Source organism: Meriones unguiculatus, chromosome X (genome assembly GCF_030254825.1).
Source record: "Meriones unguiculatus strain TT.TT164.6M chromosome X, Bangor_MerUng_6.1, whole genome shotgun sequence".
In the NCBI taxonomy this organism is placed as follows: Eukaryota; Metazoa; Chordata; class Mammalia; order Rodentia; family Muridae; genus Meriones; species Meriones unguiculatus.
Genome location: NC_083369.1, coordinates 92,184,782 through 92,201,892, shown reverse-complemented (window position 1 = coordinate 92,201,892; position 17,111 = coordinate 92,184,782). Strand labels below are relative to the sequence as shown.

The 17,111-nt window shown below is 39.4% G+C and overlaps 1 protein-coding gene across 3 annotated transcripts in view; it reads left to right on the top strand.

Moving 5' to 3' along the window:
• The window catches only part of Srpx (sushi repeat containing protein X-linked), an 82,993-nt gene extending 66,373 nt beyond the window's left edge, over positions 1-16,620 (top strand). For 2 of the 3 annotated variants that reach the window (XM_060374528.1, XM_060374527.1), the window contains 6 exons: positions 4,767-4,893; positions 7,850-7,971; positions 8,617-8,796; positions 10,862-10,995; positions 13,404-13,525; positions 16,229-16,620. In XM_060374528.1, coding sequence (XP_060230511.1) covers positions 4,767-4,893; positions 7,850-7,971; positions 8,617-8,796; positions 10,862-10,995; positions 13,404-13,525; positions 16,229-16,412 — 869 coding nt within the window. In that variant the 3' untranslated portion in view covers positions 16,413-16,620. The remainder of the gene's footprint in view (positions 1-4,766; positions 4,894-7,849; positions 7,972-8,616; positions 8,797-10,861; positions 10,996-13,403; positions 13,526-16,228) is intronic. The other variant, XM_060374529.1, reaches the window with a different exon arrangement.
• Positions 16,621-17,111: the final 491 nt, after the last annotated feature.

The window sequence follows — 17,111 nt, the reverse complement described above, 5'->3', positions numbered from 1 at the left end:
TTGATTTTGATGTTGGTTGTTGTGATGTGTTTGTGTGCTGGTCTACTTTTAGTATTGCTATAGTGAAGTTATTTATTTCCTGTGTTTTTCTGAATATAGTTAGCTTTCTTGGGTTGTATTTTTCCTTCTGGTATCTTCTGTAATACTGGATTTGTGGGTAGATATTGTTTAAATTTTTTCTTGTCATTGAATATCTTGTTTTCTCCATCTATGATGATTAAGAGTTTTGCTGGTTATAATAACCTGAGCTGACATCTGTGTTTTCTTAGGTCTTCATAATATCTGTCCAGGTCCTTCTGGTTTTCATATTCTCTCTTGAGAAGCCAGGTGTAATTCTGATGGATTTATATGTTACTTGGTCCTTTTCCTTTGCAGCTTTTAGTGTTTTATCTTTGTTTTGTATACTTACTTTTTTGATTATTATGTGGTGGGAGGATTTTCTTTTCTGGTCTAATTTATTAGGTTTTCTGTAGGAGTCTTGTATGCTTACAGGCCTCTCCCCCCCCCCTTTTTTTTCTATGATTTTGTTGAAAATATTTTCTGGACCTTGGAAACAGGAAGAAACAGGAATCTTTTTCCTCTATTCCCATTATTCTTAGTTTTTTTTTTTCTTTTTTTTTTCATGTTGTCTTGGATTTCTTGGATATTTGTGTCAGGAATAAAAAAATTAAATTTTTTTAATTTTTATTTTTTATATTAATTACAGTTTATTCACTTTGCATCCCAGCTGTATATTCCCTCCCAACCCTACCCTCCATCCCTCATTTCCTCCCATTCCCTTCTCCAAGTTCACTAATAGATGAGGTCCTCCTCCATTCCATCTGATCCTAGTCTGTCAGGTCTATTAGGACTGGCTGCATTGTCTTCCTCCGTGGTGTGGTAAGGCTTCTCCCTTCTCTGGGAGAGGTGATCAAAGAGTCAGCCACTAAGTCCATGTCAGATACAGTCCCTGTTTTCATTACTAGGAAACATACTTTGAGACTGAGCTGCCATGGATACATGTGTGCAGGGCTTCTAGGTTATCTCCATGCGTGGTCCTCAGTTAGAGTATCAGTCTCAGAAAAGACATCTGGGCCAGATTTCTTGGTTCTGTTGCTCTCCTTGCGGAGCTCCTGTCCCCTCCATGTCTTTCTATCTCCCCCTTCTTTCATGAGATTCCCTGCACTCTGCCTAAAGTTTGGCTATGAGTCTCAGCATCAGGTGGGTATCAACCCTGCTGGCTTGAGTCTTTCATTGATGCTCTGTGGTAGGCTCCTGTCCTGCTCCCTGTTTTTTCCCTCTTCTGATGTCTATCCCATGTGCCTTTTTGAATGAGGATTGATCATCTTTCCCAGAGTCCTCCTTCTTGTTTAACTGTTTTAAGTGTACAGATTTTTATGTTTATCCTATATTATATGTCTAATATCCACTTATAAGTGAATATATACCATGTGTGTCTTTTTGCATCTGGGATACCTCACTCAGGATGATCTTTTCTAGTTCCCACCATTTGCCTGCAAAATTCAGGATTTCCTTGTTTTTAATTGCTGAGTAGAATTCCATTGTGTAAATGTGCCACAATTTCTGTATCCATTCCTCAGTTGAGAGCCATCTGGGTTGTTTCAGGATTTTTTTAGATTTAACATTTTCTTTGTCAGATATATCAATTTCTTCCATTGTATCTTCCACACCTGAGATTTTTTTCTTCCATCTTTGGTAGTTTTTTTTCTATAGTTCCTTTAGGAACCTCTATAGTTCCTTTTTTCTTCCCTAAGTTTTTCCTCTCCTTTATTTCCTCCATTTGTGTTTTCTTTAATTTTTCCAATTATTTCTTCAGATATTGAACTGTTTTGTTGATTTCCTTCACCTATCTGACTGTTTTTCTATCTGTTTATCTGCTTTTCCTTCAATTATTTCACCTGTTCGTTTGAACATTCCTGTTTCTTTTATTTCTTTCAGTGATTTAATTATTTCCTCTCTGAAGACCACAAACTGTTTGGCTACATTTTCCTGTATTTTTTTATGTATGGCCATAATCTGTTTGACTTTACCTTTCTCTATTTCTTTATGCATTGTTTTTGTTTCTTCCATTGTCCTCTTCGTAAGGATACTTGTAAGGTCATCTTCTTGAATTTCACTTAAATTAGGGTGCCCATAGCTTCTTGTCCCTGGATAACTGTGTTCTGGGGATGCCATATTGCTTTGGCTTTTGTTGGTTGTGCTTTTGTGCTGGCCTCTACCCATCTGGCTGTCTCAGGTGTGGGCTGTCAGTTTCTGGTGCCTGCTGGAATCCTGAAGTGGGGAGAATCCCCTTGGCAGGAAGACAGTTGTTCCTGAAGGAGGACTCCTTAGCTTTTTGGGTGTGGTCCCCGAATGGCTGGTGCTTATTAGGAAATTGCTGCAGATCACCTCAGGTGTATGGTCCTGTCTGGTAACTATGGTAGTTGGTACTCATGGGGGCTCTCCTCTCACTTAGGGAAGTCCTGGAGATAGTTGCCCTGCCACTGGTTTTCTTGCTCTGAATTTAGTGAGCTGCCGATGCTGTTCTTACTCTGTGTTTGCTGGATGCATCCCTCTTGAAAAATCAGGGAGTTCTGCGGTTTGTTCAGTTTAGCCAGGGAGACAGGTTGCGCTTTGGAGCAGCATTTGGGTGCTGATCCCATGGGTCCAGTGTCTGTAAGACTAAGGATGGAGCTCTGCGCCCCAGTACCCAAGTGGTAATCAGTGGCAGGTGATTGCACCACACTCAGGTGTGTGGCAGGAAGCTAGAGCCTGAAGCTTGGAACTTTTCCGGGAATTAGCTGGGTGCCCTGAGGTCAGACCTGATATTTCCTTCACCAACAGGGAAACCCAGCCTCTGTTGCTTTGGGGCCTACAGTTCTGTCTGGGATGGTAAATCAGGAGCACAGGTGGGTACCCGGGCTGGTGGCTGAGTTCCTGTTGGAGCCTGGGACCTTTTCCAGGGATTGTCTGTGTGACCTGAGGTCAGTTGATCCTGATTGGTTCTTTCACTGTGGGATTTTCTCTCTACTGGAAAAGCCAGTCTCTGGTGTTGTGGAGCCCACATTTGGGTCTGGGATGGTGATCGGAGCACACAGGCATGTGGCTCTGGGGTGGCGACCTAGCACCTGCTGGAACCTGGGAACTCTTCTGGGGTTTCCTCTTCCCTGGGAAACACAATCGTTGGTGTTTTAGGGCCCACAGTTTGGCCAGCTGGTTACTCTGCAATCACTGCTGTCCTGCTCATCAGATCCAGTGTCCTCTCAGCACCGCCAACTCCGATCCAAACCTCATAAGCATATTTTCTACAAAGTAATTGCCAGCTATCTCTGACCGATGGGCAGCAAACACTCAACACTTGTCTTTCTGGTTCACCCAGAAATGCTCACCTGAATTATGAAAGCATCTTTCCTGTTACCTAAAACAGAAATTTTAAAAAGGATTATTTTAAAGAACCTAGTAACTGCAAGTGGATATTTCAGATAGATTGAAGCACATTTGTTCTCATTGTGATATATACATTATTTTATCAATTCTTAAAGTATAGCTTTCACATTTTAATGTCATTGGAGTTAGGATGCATCTTATAGTTGATCATGACTTAAATTCAATGAAACACGATAATGATTCAATTTAAGATCAATGTAATAAGGCTATGAATTCACAATCCATTGAAGCATGACATAGAATTAAAGCAAATTTGGATAACTAAATGTAAAGCTGAGAAAATATTCATAATTTATGAAAATAATTTATAAAAATAATCATAATTTTTATACTACATAAAATGAGAAACCTTTAGATAAGATACTGAGGAAAGTATGTGATGACATTTACTTGATGCATTTAGTTTCTCAGAGATGTGATTCAGTATCAGAGAGGATACTGAATTTTCAACTAGGCTGTAATAGTATTTAGATAATTATTGATTGATATGTGAAGCAATGCAAAACTGCTGCATGCTATCTTTAAGTAATTCCCTACCTGCTTGGCATCAAGGGGAACTGGTAAACTTTATAATTTCCTCCTGTGATTTTACTTCAGCTTTGATTACAGGCAACATAACCCAATGTAGAAATAACATCGCAGTTATTTCCAGCCCTCCTTATCCACTCATCTTGCTATTGAGAGGGTGGAATAATTTAAATACTGAAGCCAACCCCGGGAGTCTCAGTGTGAACATATAAGTAAATTGAGAGAGGTGGCTCCATAACACATTCATGGCATTCAAGCTTGCCTTATCCAGAACAGTACTGTTCTCTGTCTCCCATTATATGTGATTTTTTAAGCACTCCAATATACTGTAAATGCTAATAAATTTTTAACATCAGATTTGCTTGCACCTCCAACTCCAATATTTGAAATGACACCCTTGGATAAAGTTGTCAGTCAGGAAAGATTTGTTGCATTGAATTGACTAAAAGTAGGTGATTGTGATGTTGCCTTTACTTGGTATTTCACAACACTGTCTTTAAATCTGTCACTAAAGCTGAGTGGCTTCTGGCTTTAGCTGATGAGCTGTGCTGTTGCCATGTCATTATGTAGAGTTTGAACGCATACACCCAGTACACGTAGCAAGGGCATAGGATGGCAGGTCTGTTTTTTGCAGGTGAGTTCCAAATGCTCGTTAAAACTCAGCATGAGAGACAGGATGAAAGGGTAAAAGAAAAATTCAGAGTGAACCATCTCTTCAGAAATGGCAAGTATCTAGAGGTCTTGGCTTGTCAGACTTTGCATGTTGGCCACCAGTTTAACAAATTATTTTTTGATTGGGTTATGTTTTCAAGATATGGAACCTCCTAGAATCAAGTGCCCAAGTGTGAAAGAACGTGTTGCTGAACCCAATAAGCTGACAGTCCGGGTGACCTGGGAAACTCCAGAGGGAAGAGATACCGCAGATGGTATTCTTACTGAGTAAGTTAATAAAATTTAGCATCTGGAATGCTCTCTTGCTCTCTCCTCTCTTCCTCTCTCTTTCCCTTTTGTCCTTTTCTTCCCCTTCCTTGAAGCCTTGTACATTTTAGGAAAGCATGGGTGCTAAGCTACACATTACCAGCCTATGTTGTCTCTTAGGAGATGTCAGAGCATTTCCTAAATATGAAACATTTCCTACACAGAGTGAGGGTGTATGTATGCCAATGTATGTTTCAGACCTAGTCCTTCTGGTCCTCATCTATGTAGCTTATTTATATGATTTTTATTGTCTGTCTTCACTACAATACGTTTAGTACTTTATCCCTAAAGGCAAAAACTGTACCTAGCATATATTTAGTACTCAGTCAATATTTATTGATGGGAGATAGGATGAAAAATAAAAGGGGTAGAGGGGAGAAAAGGAAAGGAAACAAAAAAGAAAAAAGGCAGCTGGTTAATTCAGAGTCTACTTTCTGCTATTGCATACAAAAAGGGTTCCTTCTTATGTCCCCGGGTCTTCCTAAGTCTTCACACCCATTGGTAAACCTTCTGTGTCTCCCATACTAAGCCAAATTCTGTTCCCCTCGTTACTCTGTGGTTATGGTGTGATACAAAGCTTTTCTATTCCTTATCTATTTTCTATTCCTGTTTTAAGACTTTTCATTTGGGGGGGGGGGGCTGAGAGATGGCTCAGAGGTTGGTTAAGAGCGCTGGCTGCTCTTCCAAAGGTCCTGAGTTTTATTTCTAGCAACCACATGGTGGCTCACAACCATCTATAATGAGATCTGGTGCCCTCTTCTGGCCTGCAGGCACACATGCAGGCAGAATACTATATAAATAAATAATAAATAAATCTTTAAAAAAAAGAATTTAAAAAAACTTTTCTTTGTTGTTTTTAAACTTCTGAAGTCATCAAACACTTAGAAAAGCTTGTGAGCCAAGTGTTGGTGTCCTCTGACTTTTCCCCACCCAACCCTGTTTTCTCAGCCATTGCATTTATAGTTTCATAACTAGATTAGTAATGGGTAGTCACCATTAGTGTAGGTGAGTCACATGTTCTAATATACTATTTGGACCTGTACCCTCACACTATTTCCCAGGAAACCCCTACTTCATGTCAGCATGTTCATCTATCAGTTAAAGTTCATGGCTCAGTTTGACCTTCAGATGTAGGACCCATACCAGGACAATAACATCCTTCTGACTTATGTCATTTGGGGCCATGAGGCAAGGACAGTGTTTCTCGAATCTTGTTAACCCCATGGGGCTCAAAACAAAACACTTTTGTACACAATTGTTAGCAATAGCATAAAATTTACTAATAAGAGGGGTTAGATCTCTTATTCACATTTTATTCCCACATACTAGTAAGTTCCCTTTATATCATCTACTTAAAAAAAAAAAAACAAACAACAGGATTAGGTCTTTTCAGCTGTAATTTCTCAAAGATAAAGTCTGATCATTGAAATATTTACTCTTGTTGCATATACAGATTATATTCCCCCTAGGAGAAACTTTATGGAATTCAGTTTAAAAGCTAAGCCATATGAAAGAAGCAATTCACTGTACATACATGAACATGCGCATACAATATGTCTATAGTATACACACATATGTATATACATAGAAATTTCAAAAAAGTCAAGTCAGAGTTGGTATAATTGTGGGTTGGTCCTCATTTATCCTTAACTTGTTACAGTCTTGTACAATGTCTGACTCAGCCCCTGGAATCGAATCAGTTCTTAGATTTATGGTTGGGCTCCTTGCTTTCCTAGCACATACCCTGGGACTCCCTTCACCAGTGTCTTGCCCAAGCTACTTTTATATAGTTTGCTTCTGAGAGGAAAGAGGTAGTGACAAGCTCTGATACTATTATTTTCATGATGAAATGGAATCTCAGACAAATTAGCAGCTACTCATATTTGAATGATTGCTCATTCGGGGTTACCTGAATTTACATTTGCTATCTAAAGATCTTACAATCTTAAGGCATTTAAAGTCAAAAGTAACACATCTCTGAATGGTAAGATCTCTGACACTTTCCTGAGACTCCTCAGTTCCTATGCCTTGTAAGCATGTCCCACCTATGTGTAAAATATTCCTTAATGGTGATAATGATAATTCCACATGCCCATTATCGTCAAATATCATCATGCTTAGGAACTGCAAATAGAAGGTGAGATGTTTATATGTTAAAAATTAACCAAAAGCTGTTATGTGATATGTTATACTTCCTGGTAGTGTTGCAAAATAACTAAGATAGATGCCATAGTCATCCCTTACTGTGCAATCAGGGTCAAGTTTCTTAGCCTTCTGTTGTCCTTGTTTTCTTACCTTTGAAATGGAGACTTCTACCAACCTCATAGGAGTTCTGTGAGGATTAAATTAAATAATGAAACCACGCCTGATATATGTAAGAATTATATAAAGCAAGCAAAGTTTGCTTTTACTATTAAAGTATTAGGACAGTCAAGGATTTGCAGAGAATTTACCATTTTCTCAGAAAGGTCATCACTGACCCAGATAGAAAAAGCAAAGAACATTTTAGTACCTATTGAAAGCCCAAAGTGCCAAATGACCAACTAAACTGTGCTCTGAAGTACTTTTTCTCATAAAGTATTGTGTTACCTGCCCAACAGGAAAGAAATGCAGACTTAGCCTGCAACAAGGGTTCCCACACCCTGTTCTATCTTTCAGTAGCAAACAAACAAATAATTAATCAAAAAGGTGAATCTCCCCTCAGTTTGGGAATTATGTTTTTCTGGTTTCAAATTGCTCTTATAATTTGAAGGGAAACTCAGGGGACCCTGTGCCTCACAGAACCTTTGTTCTGGGGAAAGGACTCAAAGGCTCCTCTTTAGCAGCACTTCCCTCTCTCCTGTACAAACTCGGACTCCCAAAACTGCTTTTCAGGTACACAATCATAATCCTGAGTATTTCTGCTTTCTTCCTTAAGTGTTATCCTAAAAGGCCTCCCTCCAGGTTCCACTTTTCCAGAAGGAGACCACAAGATTGAGTACACAGTCTATGATAGAGCTGAGAACAAGGGCACTTGCAAGTTTCGAGTTAAAGTAAGAGGTGAGACTGTTGCTTCCTGGTACTTGTCCCATCACTGGAAAATCAAGCCAGACTGCTCTGGATGTCCCCTATAGTAAGGCTCCTGCCAGCTATGCATTAAGCTTTCATGAATCTGACTAAAGCATTCCATCTTTATGCTTGGATTTTGCTATTAGTAGGATACATAAGGAACAGGACTAGTACCACAGGAGCCCCTAGCTGTCTGTCCAAGAAGACAGACACTTAATAATTTTTCCATCCACCACTGAGCTAATAACTCAAGTACTTGTAATAACTGAGTGGTTACAGGTTCCTTCTTTTAGACAACAAAGATGCTATACTCTTTGTTTTTCAGACCTTTCGCTCTGCCTGAGAAAATATTTTTAAAAACTCTGTGTTTCAAGGTTTGGACAGCTAGTCAGTATTATTTCCTCTTCAGAGCTCAGTCTCTTCATCTGTAACCTGAGGGGGTAATGGTGCCATCTAAAAAGTGTCACTGGTACAAGTGGTGACCATTCTGGAGCATTAAAGAATAGTCCTCCTTTCCTTGCACTTATTTCACTAGATGATGTCTAACCTCATAACAAAGTTGGGGCCTCCCCTTCTCTGGTTACTTTATGGAAAAACGCCAGGGTTAAAGCTGCTCTGCGATTGTGTCTCCCACAGTTAGGCGCTGTGGCAAACTCAATGCCCCAGAGAATGGGTATATGAAGTGTTCCAGTGATGGTGACAATTACGGAGCCACCTGTGAGTTTTCCTGCATTGGTGGCTATGAGCTTCAAGGTAGTCCTGCTCGAGTATGTCAATCCAATCTTGCGTGGTCTGGCACGGAGCCCACCTGTGCAGGTAAGTGTGCAGGTCTTTCTCCAGCTAGCAGCAGAATCTGAAAACCCTGATTGAGGGCAGATAGAAAATAATTTTCTTTCCTGGAATTCATGAAGGCCAGTGTCATTGATGCACGTCTGAGTGGGTGAACAAAGGTGCCAAGCCCCTGCTGCAGCCCATCTCAGCCCACTTCCCCGTATTGCTTTTTGCCAGTTCTCTGATCCCTCTTTCACGCCTTTTAAAAAACATTCTGGAGACCAGATCTCAGGGCTAGCTTTTAGTGATATTAAAGGCCAACAGACAGTTTACCTAACTTTACTGCCTTATTTTACAGCTGGAGGATCTAGTTTTCAAAGCTAGTCTACTGCTGTGTTTAAACAGTATAATTCATGTCTTGCACCATTGGTTTGAAAGTCATGCAAATCTTGGACATTTGATTATTGATTTATTTACCTATCTATTTATTTATTTAGTATTTTTTTTAGACAGGCTGTCTCTGTGTAGTCTTGGCTGTCCTGGACTCGCTTTGTAGACCAGACTGGCCTTGAACTCTCAGAGATCTACCTGCCTCTGCCTCCCCAAGTGCTGGTATTACAGGCATGCACCATGGTGCCTGGCTTATCTTGGGCATTTGAAATCCTTTCTCTTATGTAAAATGAGGAAATCAGACTTCTCGTAATCATGGTCATCTATTGAGTGCTGGAAAAGAGCAGTGCCTGGTACAGGATAAGCTTTGAACGTATGCCAGAAGTTCTTACAGAAGAACAGCAATTGGGCTAGGTATAGCAGAAAGTATGAAAACTAGACTACCTAGGAAACTCTAGACCCATATATATATATATGCTTCATTTTTTCCTCAATCTCAGGTATCTCCACCCCCTTTAACTCTACCATGCAGAGCAGGTGGATGCAGCTCTTTAATTTCATACATTAAAGTAGACAAGACACATTTGTGTCAGATTCCTGAGCTAAGTAATTAATGTACATATTTGCGACACTGAGGCCTGGAGTATCTTGTCAAATAATCTCATGTCTATGTGGTAGCTATTAGTCACATATGGGTATGAAGCATTTGAAATGAGTCTAAATTCAGGTGCATTGTCAATGTAAAATATACACCAACTTCAAAGCCTTAGCACAATAAAGAATATAAAGCATCCCTATTTTTTGAGTTGATTGCATGTTGAAATATTTAGATATATTGGGTCGACATATAGTTACTGTCACATATTTGTACATTTATAATGAAGCCACTAGAAAAATTTAAATTGTACAGTCATTTAAATTCTATTTATATTGTCCAAGGCTGTCCTAGACTGTGATCCCCAAAGTTAACTTCAGAGATAAGAACTATTTCTCATTTAGAGCAATAGCCTAGAAGTTGGCAAATAGCAGTCACTCTGTGTAGCTGACCAAATGAGAATGTAAATGAGCAATGGTTCTTTTCTTTTCTATTTTAGAGAAAGGGTTTCTCTGTGTGGTCCTGGACTCGCTTTGTAGACCAGGCTGGCCTCTAACTCAGTTATCCTCCTGCTTCTGTCTCCTCGAGTGCTGGGATTACAGGCATGGACCACCACGCCTGGCAATGAACACTGATTTTAAAGAAATCCTGAAATTTGAAATATTAGCACCAAGTTCATAAAACTGCATAGATTGTTCTCATTTTCTCCTGTTATTTCTTCTTCAGGGCTAGACTGCTATCTTGTGTACTGAGCTAATCTTGAGGAGCTGTTTGTTGTTTATCATCCATTTATATGGCAGAAGTATAATTAAATTAATTAATTCATGTTCTCCATGGCCATATTGAAAGAACAATGAATTTATGTTAAGTTAAGCCACTAAGCTTAATGTAACTCATTACATTAATGTAAGCTTAATGTAACAAAAACAACAACAACAAAACAAACAAACAAACCAGGACACCTTGTTTGCCTTTTACTGGTGCTTCATGAACTCACTTTACAAATGAACTACTTCCATTTGAATTCTCATCTTAGGGTCTACTCAGGGTTTTGTATGTGACAGGCTATGTTAAGCCAGAACTTAGGGAGAGATTTTGAACTCATGTGACCATTTCTTATTACAGCTATGAATGTCAATGTTGGCGTCAGAACAGCAGCTGCACTTCTGGATCAGTTTTATGAGAAAAGGAGACTCCTTATTGTGTCCACACCCACAGCTCGAAACCTCCTCTACAGACTGCAACTGGGAATGCTGCAGGTGAGGCCATGAGGCAGAGGCAAGGTAGGAGGGAGACCTCTGACAGGAAGAAGACACTCCACTAAAAGCAAAGTCCAGACTCAATGCCTAATCCACTTAGGGTGAGTTTCAGGGACCAGCACTTTAGGAACAGTCGTTCATTTCTGGTGCTAGTGCATAACCTTATTGACATTGACTTTCCAGAGCTAACCCAATCATTCTCTAACCATCAATGTTTGTCCATCTTTGCTAATAAGCTTAATTGACATGTTGTCCAGGCCCAGCCAAAGAACAATTGTCTTGGCTGATCCTGTCCAGCACACTCATAGTCTGGAAGTTATCAATCAGTTCCCAACAAACTGGCCAAGGAGAGAAAGGAATCCAAGAGCCTCTAGGCACCATATCCCTCCCTGGAAATTTCATCAGCTTGAACACAGGTGAATTGGGTTGCCACTGAATAACAAAATCAACATGTTGGAAAATTGCAGAAACTGTAGGGATTACACTGAAGCTGCCTGATTTTTGTCTTGAAGTTGCTTAGCAGTAAGTGGTCAGCTTTACTGAATGCTAAGCACTTACTTCTTTTCTAGGATCTCTCATTTATTCCGTTAGAACATTCTTAGTTTAATCAAGGCAGCAGTTTAAACACATCAGCATAAATACAGTGAGTCTTCCAGTCTTTTTTTTTTTGTTTGTTTTCTTTTGTCATCCTAATAGGTTGCCCACGAACTTTAAGAACCAAATATACTAAATCAGTATCTTAAATCCGTATCGGCCTACCTGCCCTTGTATACCTTTGTCTTAGTTAGGATAAGTACTTTTGTGATGTAACATCATGACCAAATCAACTTGGGGAGGAAAGGGTTTATTTGGTTTACACCCCCACAGCACTGTTCATCACTGAAGGCAGTCAGGACAGAAATTCCAACAGGGCAGGAACGTGGAGGCAGGGGCTGCTGCAGGGACCATGGAAAATGCTGGTTACTGACTTGCTCCCCATATCTTGTTCAGACTGCTTTCTTATAGAACCCAGGACCACCAGCCCAGGGATGGAACCACCCACAATGGGCTGGACCCTCCTCCATCAATCATTAAGTAAGAAAATGCCTTATAGCCAGAACTTATGGAGGCATTTCCTCAACTGAGGTTCCCTCCTTTCAGATGACTCTAAGGTTATCTTAGGTCATTTCAGATGAGGTTAAGGTAACATTAAACCAGCCAGCACAACCTTTTTACTCCTCATAAAATGCAAACGTATATGCTTACCCGATTTTTGTCTACTTTGGCATAGAAGCACGGCATGGCCACATGTAAACTCTTCTTATCTCTAGAAAAATGGATAAGCCAAGAAACTGACCTTTCTTTTACATCAGTAACCCTTTGCTCACACACCAATTGGCCTATTGCTGCTGGGTTTTTCAAGTTAGTTTTTATTGGCCACAGGCACTTTGTTTTGTTTGTACATTGGCTATGGCTGCTTTTAGATCTTAGGGATAGAATTGAACTATTAGGTTAAAAGCCACTGAGTCAGTGTAAACCTAAATATTTACTTTCTGTCCCTTTTGGAGATGTTTTTATAGCCGTCAGACTTAGCCCACCCATCTTCCCTCAGGCCCTTGCTAAGTTGCTGATTATCTATTTGGCTATGGCATTTTGGATCTAGATATTCTTATATTTGTCTGCTTACCATGGATTGACATTTAGCTTCAAGAAAGGCTTGGTTGACTTAGTAATAATTGTGTCATTTCATATAGGAGTGTTGAAACAATGCAGAATTTAAAATAGTTTTTCACATTCAGTCTGATTTATTCTATTTACCTTCTGTTAAGTTTTGTGTTTTATTTTTTTTTTTGGAGGGGGGGCTTTGATTGTCACTGCTACTTCTTTAGAGAGCTCCTAACCTGTAGTTGACTGAGCCATACCCCCAAGCCTTTTGCCAAAGGCTAACTCAGAGCTCAGAAACATTTTATTCTTGTTTTCTCGGGGTTTGAGTATAGGGAGCATATGGGCAGCAGTATGTGAAGGGTGGGAAATAAGTGCAGAAAAGGGAACTCTGGAAAATATTCTTCATTCCCTTGAAAGAATGAAGTTAGAAACCTTGGGGGTGGGAAGGTGGTGTCTTGAATGTTTTTTAACAAATCTAACTAATGCAAAGTCTCACCCCATATAGAAGTACCTTAGCGTCACCATTGTGTTTAGGTTTTCAAAATCCCATTGCCAGGCTGTTCTATATAATTTTCTAGGAAGATAGGTTTTCTGCCACGAGCTTAGCATTTCTATCATCTAGCATTAGCTTAGCCTTAGTTTCTCAACTGTTTTCAGGACAATTTGGAGTAGGCAAAGAAGCACCCACAAGAAGACTATTGCTGGGGTGCCAGTCTGCCATTCCTTAGTTATACTCACACCTCTCCTCTTGATTCCTCCCCCAGCAAGCACAGTGTGGCCTGGATCTTCGACATGTCACAGTAGTAGAGCTGGTAGGAGTATTCCCAACCCTCATCGGCAGGATCAGAGCAAAGATTATGCCTCCAGCTCTAGCTCTGCAGCTCAGGTAGGGGGGTGCTCTCTCCTTAAATTTCCGTCCCTGTGAATATACTTGCCTTTTTACCATCGGTGCTCTTGTATCTGGTCAGGTTCCCTGAATTTTTTTTTTCTATTCAGTATTTAGTTCAGGCAACCTTCAATGCTTAATTGCTTTTATTCTGGGAGTATTATAATCATGCTAATTGGCCTGTTCCTGTTTGTCCAACTAAATTATGCAGTGGAAAATTGTTAGTGCTTTCTTTTTCCCTTTCCCCTTCAACCAACCAACCAAGAATATTCTCCTCTCTGCTCCTCTCTCTCTGTATGTGTGTATATGTATGTGTGTGTGGTATAAGTGTCTGTGAGTGTGTGTATATCTGTGTGTGGTACATGTGTGTTTGTGAGTATGAGTATGTGTGTATGTGTTGTGTGGTATGTGTGTATATATGTATGTGTAGTACATATGTGTGTATGAGTGTGTATATTGTGTGGTATGTGTGTATGTATGCATGTGTGTATATGTGTGTACAGTATGTGACTGTGTGTGGTGGGGTATATTTGTGTATGTTTGTGTATGTATCTGTGTGTGTCTGTTATGTGTGTGTGGTACATATGTGTTTGTGAGTGTATGTGTATGTTGTGTGTATTGTATGTGTGTGTATGTGGGGGGGACATGTGTGTTTGTGTATGCTGTGTGCTATGTGTGTATATCTGTGTGTATGTGTGTGTATGTGTGTATGTGTATATGTATGTGTGTGTGTGGTACATGTGTGTTTGTGAGTGTATGTTGTGTGTGTGATATGTGTATATAGGTATATGTATGAATATATAGTATATATAGTATATATATAGTATAGTATACATATATACACAGTATATATGCACACATATGTACTACACATACACATATACACACATACCACACAACACACACACACATACACATACTCACAAACATACTATAGTGTATATATATACTATATAATATGTACACTATATATATAGCATATATATATATACTATACATACTATATACATAGTATATAGTATATGTATCATATATAGTGTGTGTTTGTGTGTGTGTGTGTGTGTAGGAGAAGGAGGAGGAGGATTTGTAAATAAAATGACCTAAGCAGCAGTCCTTGTTCCCATTATATCATATACTAATTAGTACTTTCAGGCGTGATCTTTCTTTTTCTCCATCCATCTGAGCACTTGTTCATATCCCTGTCTTAACAATTGAATATCTTTTTTGTAATACTTATAAAGCTAATAGCCAGACCTTGAGTAATGTTGTATCGAAGTGAGACTGAACAGCTAAAAAGCAATTTCAAAATAACCTACATTTTTTTCTTGTATATCTTGAGCACCATAAGTAATAAGTCTAAACTAATCCTCCTTAAAATCTTCCTTCCTTGCTTGGCTTTTACCTTTTGTACACTGCAGGGGACAGATCAAGTCTCTGTTCTCAAGGTCTAAAAGACAACCTTGTCTTTTCATACTGTTTCAGTGTTCTGAAAACGAGGAAGGAAGAGAGTAAAAACAAAAATGGTATTAGTCCAGTTCTTGTTATTATATCAAAATACTGAGGCAAGTAAATCATACATTTTCTTTTTTTGCTCATGATTCTAAAGGGAACTCCATTGCTTTAAGTCTCTAGTAAAGGTCACCCAATAGAAGAAGCATAAAGTCATATAAATTGCTTACATCAAGAGCCAGGAGACAGAGATAGAGTGACCAGGGTTTCATGATTCTTTTCAAGAAGAAGCCTCCAAATTGCCTAAAACCCTCATGGCAGAAGAGTATACCATCTTTCAATAAGTACTAAGAAGTAAGTCTTTACCATATTGGTAATGGTAAAGTAAGTCTTTACCATTTAACACCCAAATTATCGCATAATCTCTTGTGCTTAACTTCAGAAATGTTACACATTACTTATACTCCGAGAACTAATCACACATTTACAATTGAACTTCCAGGGAGGTTGAAAAGACAGTGATTTGTTATTTTTATGAAAACGGCGTATTTGGTGAATTTCACCAAGGGCATTCAAGTAAGTTCACAAAAATTTCCTAAGAGTATATCACAGAGAGATACCCTGGTTAGTTTTGCGTCACCTTGCTACAAGCTAACATCATTTGGCAAGATGAAACCTGGAGACAGGAACTGAAACAGAGGCTATAGTGGTACACTGACTATTGTTTTGCTCCCCCTAGCCTGCTCAGCTTGCACTTTTATACCACACAGGACCACCTGCCCAGAGGTGGTTCTACCCCAATGGCCTGGGCCTTCCCACATCAACCATAAATTTAAAAATGTCCCATGGGCTTTTAGACAGGCCAGTCTTATGGATGTATTTTCTCAGTTGAGGTTACCTCTTCCCAGGTGACTCTAGTTTGGTTCTAGATCATACACACACACACACACACACACACACACACACACACACACAAACTTTACATCGTACTTAAACAAAACTTTTTGCAAGGGACTGAGGAGATGGTTCAATGGATGAAGTGCTTGCCTCATAAATGTGAAGACAATATCAAATCCTTAGAACCCAAATAAAGGTCTACAGCTTGAGCAGCTTGAGTAGTGAGGGCATAAAAATGATTCAGACCCGCATGGCATCAATCATTTCTCTGCAAGTATTACCAGAAGGCTCTGGTTGTCCCTCTAAAACTTCTGGGAGTTAAGGATTAACACAGACAAGTCTTTTTGTTTGTTCCAGACTGTTGCTTCGAATCCCACTCTACTCCTTCAGCATGGTTCTGGTGGATAAGCATGGCATGGACAAAGAACGCTATGTCTCCCTCGTGACACCCATGGCTCTCTTCAACATCATTGACACATTCCCCTTGAGAAGAGAGGAGATGATCCTGCAAGCTGAGATGGGCCAGTCCTGCAACACCTGATGTGGTGTTACCCTCTTGGCAGTTCTGCATCTCTTTTTACAAAGTGCCATGCACATGGGAAGGCCTTCAAAATACATTTGATGTACAGATTTTCTTTGTAATTTTTAAAGTCTATTTTATTATGTGCTTTCTTTGCCCTTAAAATTTGGCATAATACCTTTTTTTAAACTTTGAAATATTTCAAAATATATAAACATATCTACTCTAATCCCCCCTTTAGTCCATTGTGGCTGGTTAACTCTATAAAGAAATGAGAAACTACAGTCACACACAGGCTCTCAGCATATTATTCAGTGAGAAACATGCTCTCCTTTCCTTTTATTGTTTATATAAGATGTTTGTTAATAAAATATTTTAAAGCAAAAACATAAAACTCATCCATAAAAAAACACGCTTGCTTGCTTAGTGTGATCAGTAGTTTTAAAACCGTGATTATTTGTTTCTCTTAAGAAAGTGAAACTGTAGTCCTGTCAAGAGATCAATTGAGATTCAACAAAGCTAAGTTCCCAAGTGTCAGACTAGCAAATTAATATAATTAGCCCAAAATGAAAGAATAAAATCTTTAACCTCTTGCAGCTAATGAAAGCCTAAAGCTAGCAAAAGTGTAGCCCCCCCCCCCCCATACTATTTTCCCCAGATGGAACAATGTATTTACCTTGTATGCGGAACTATAAGTAATCCATAGGTGAATTAAAGCAT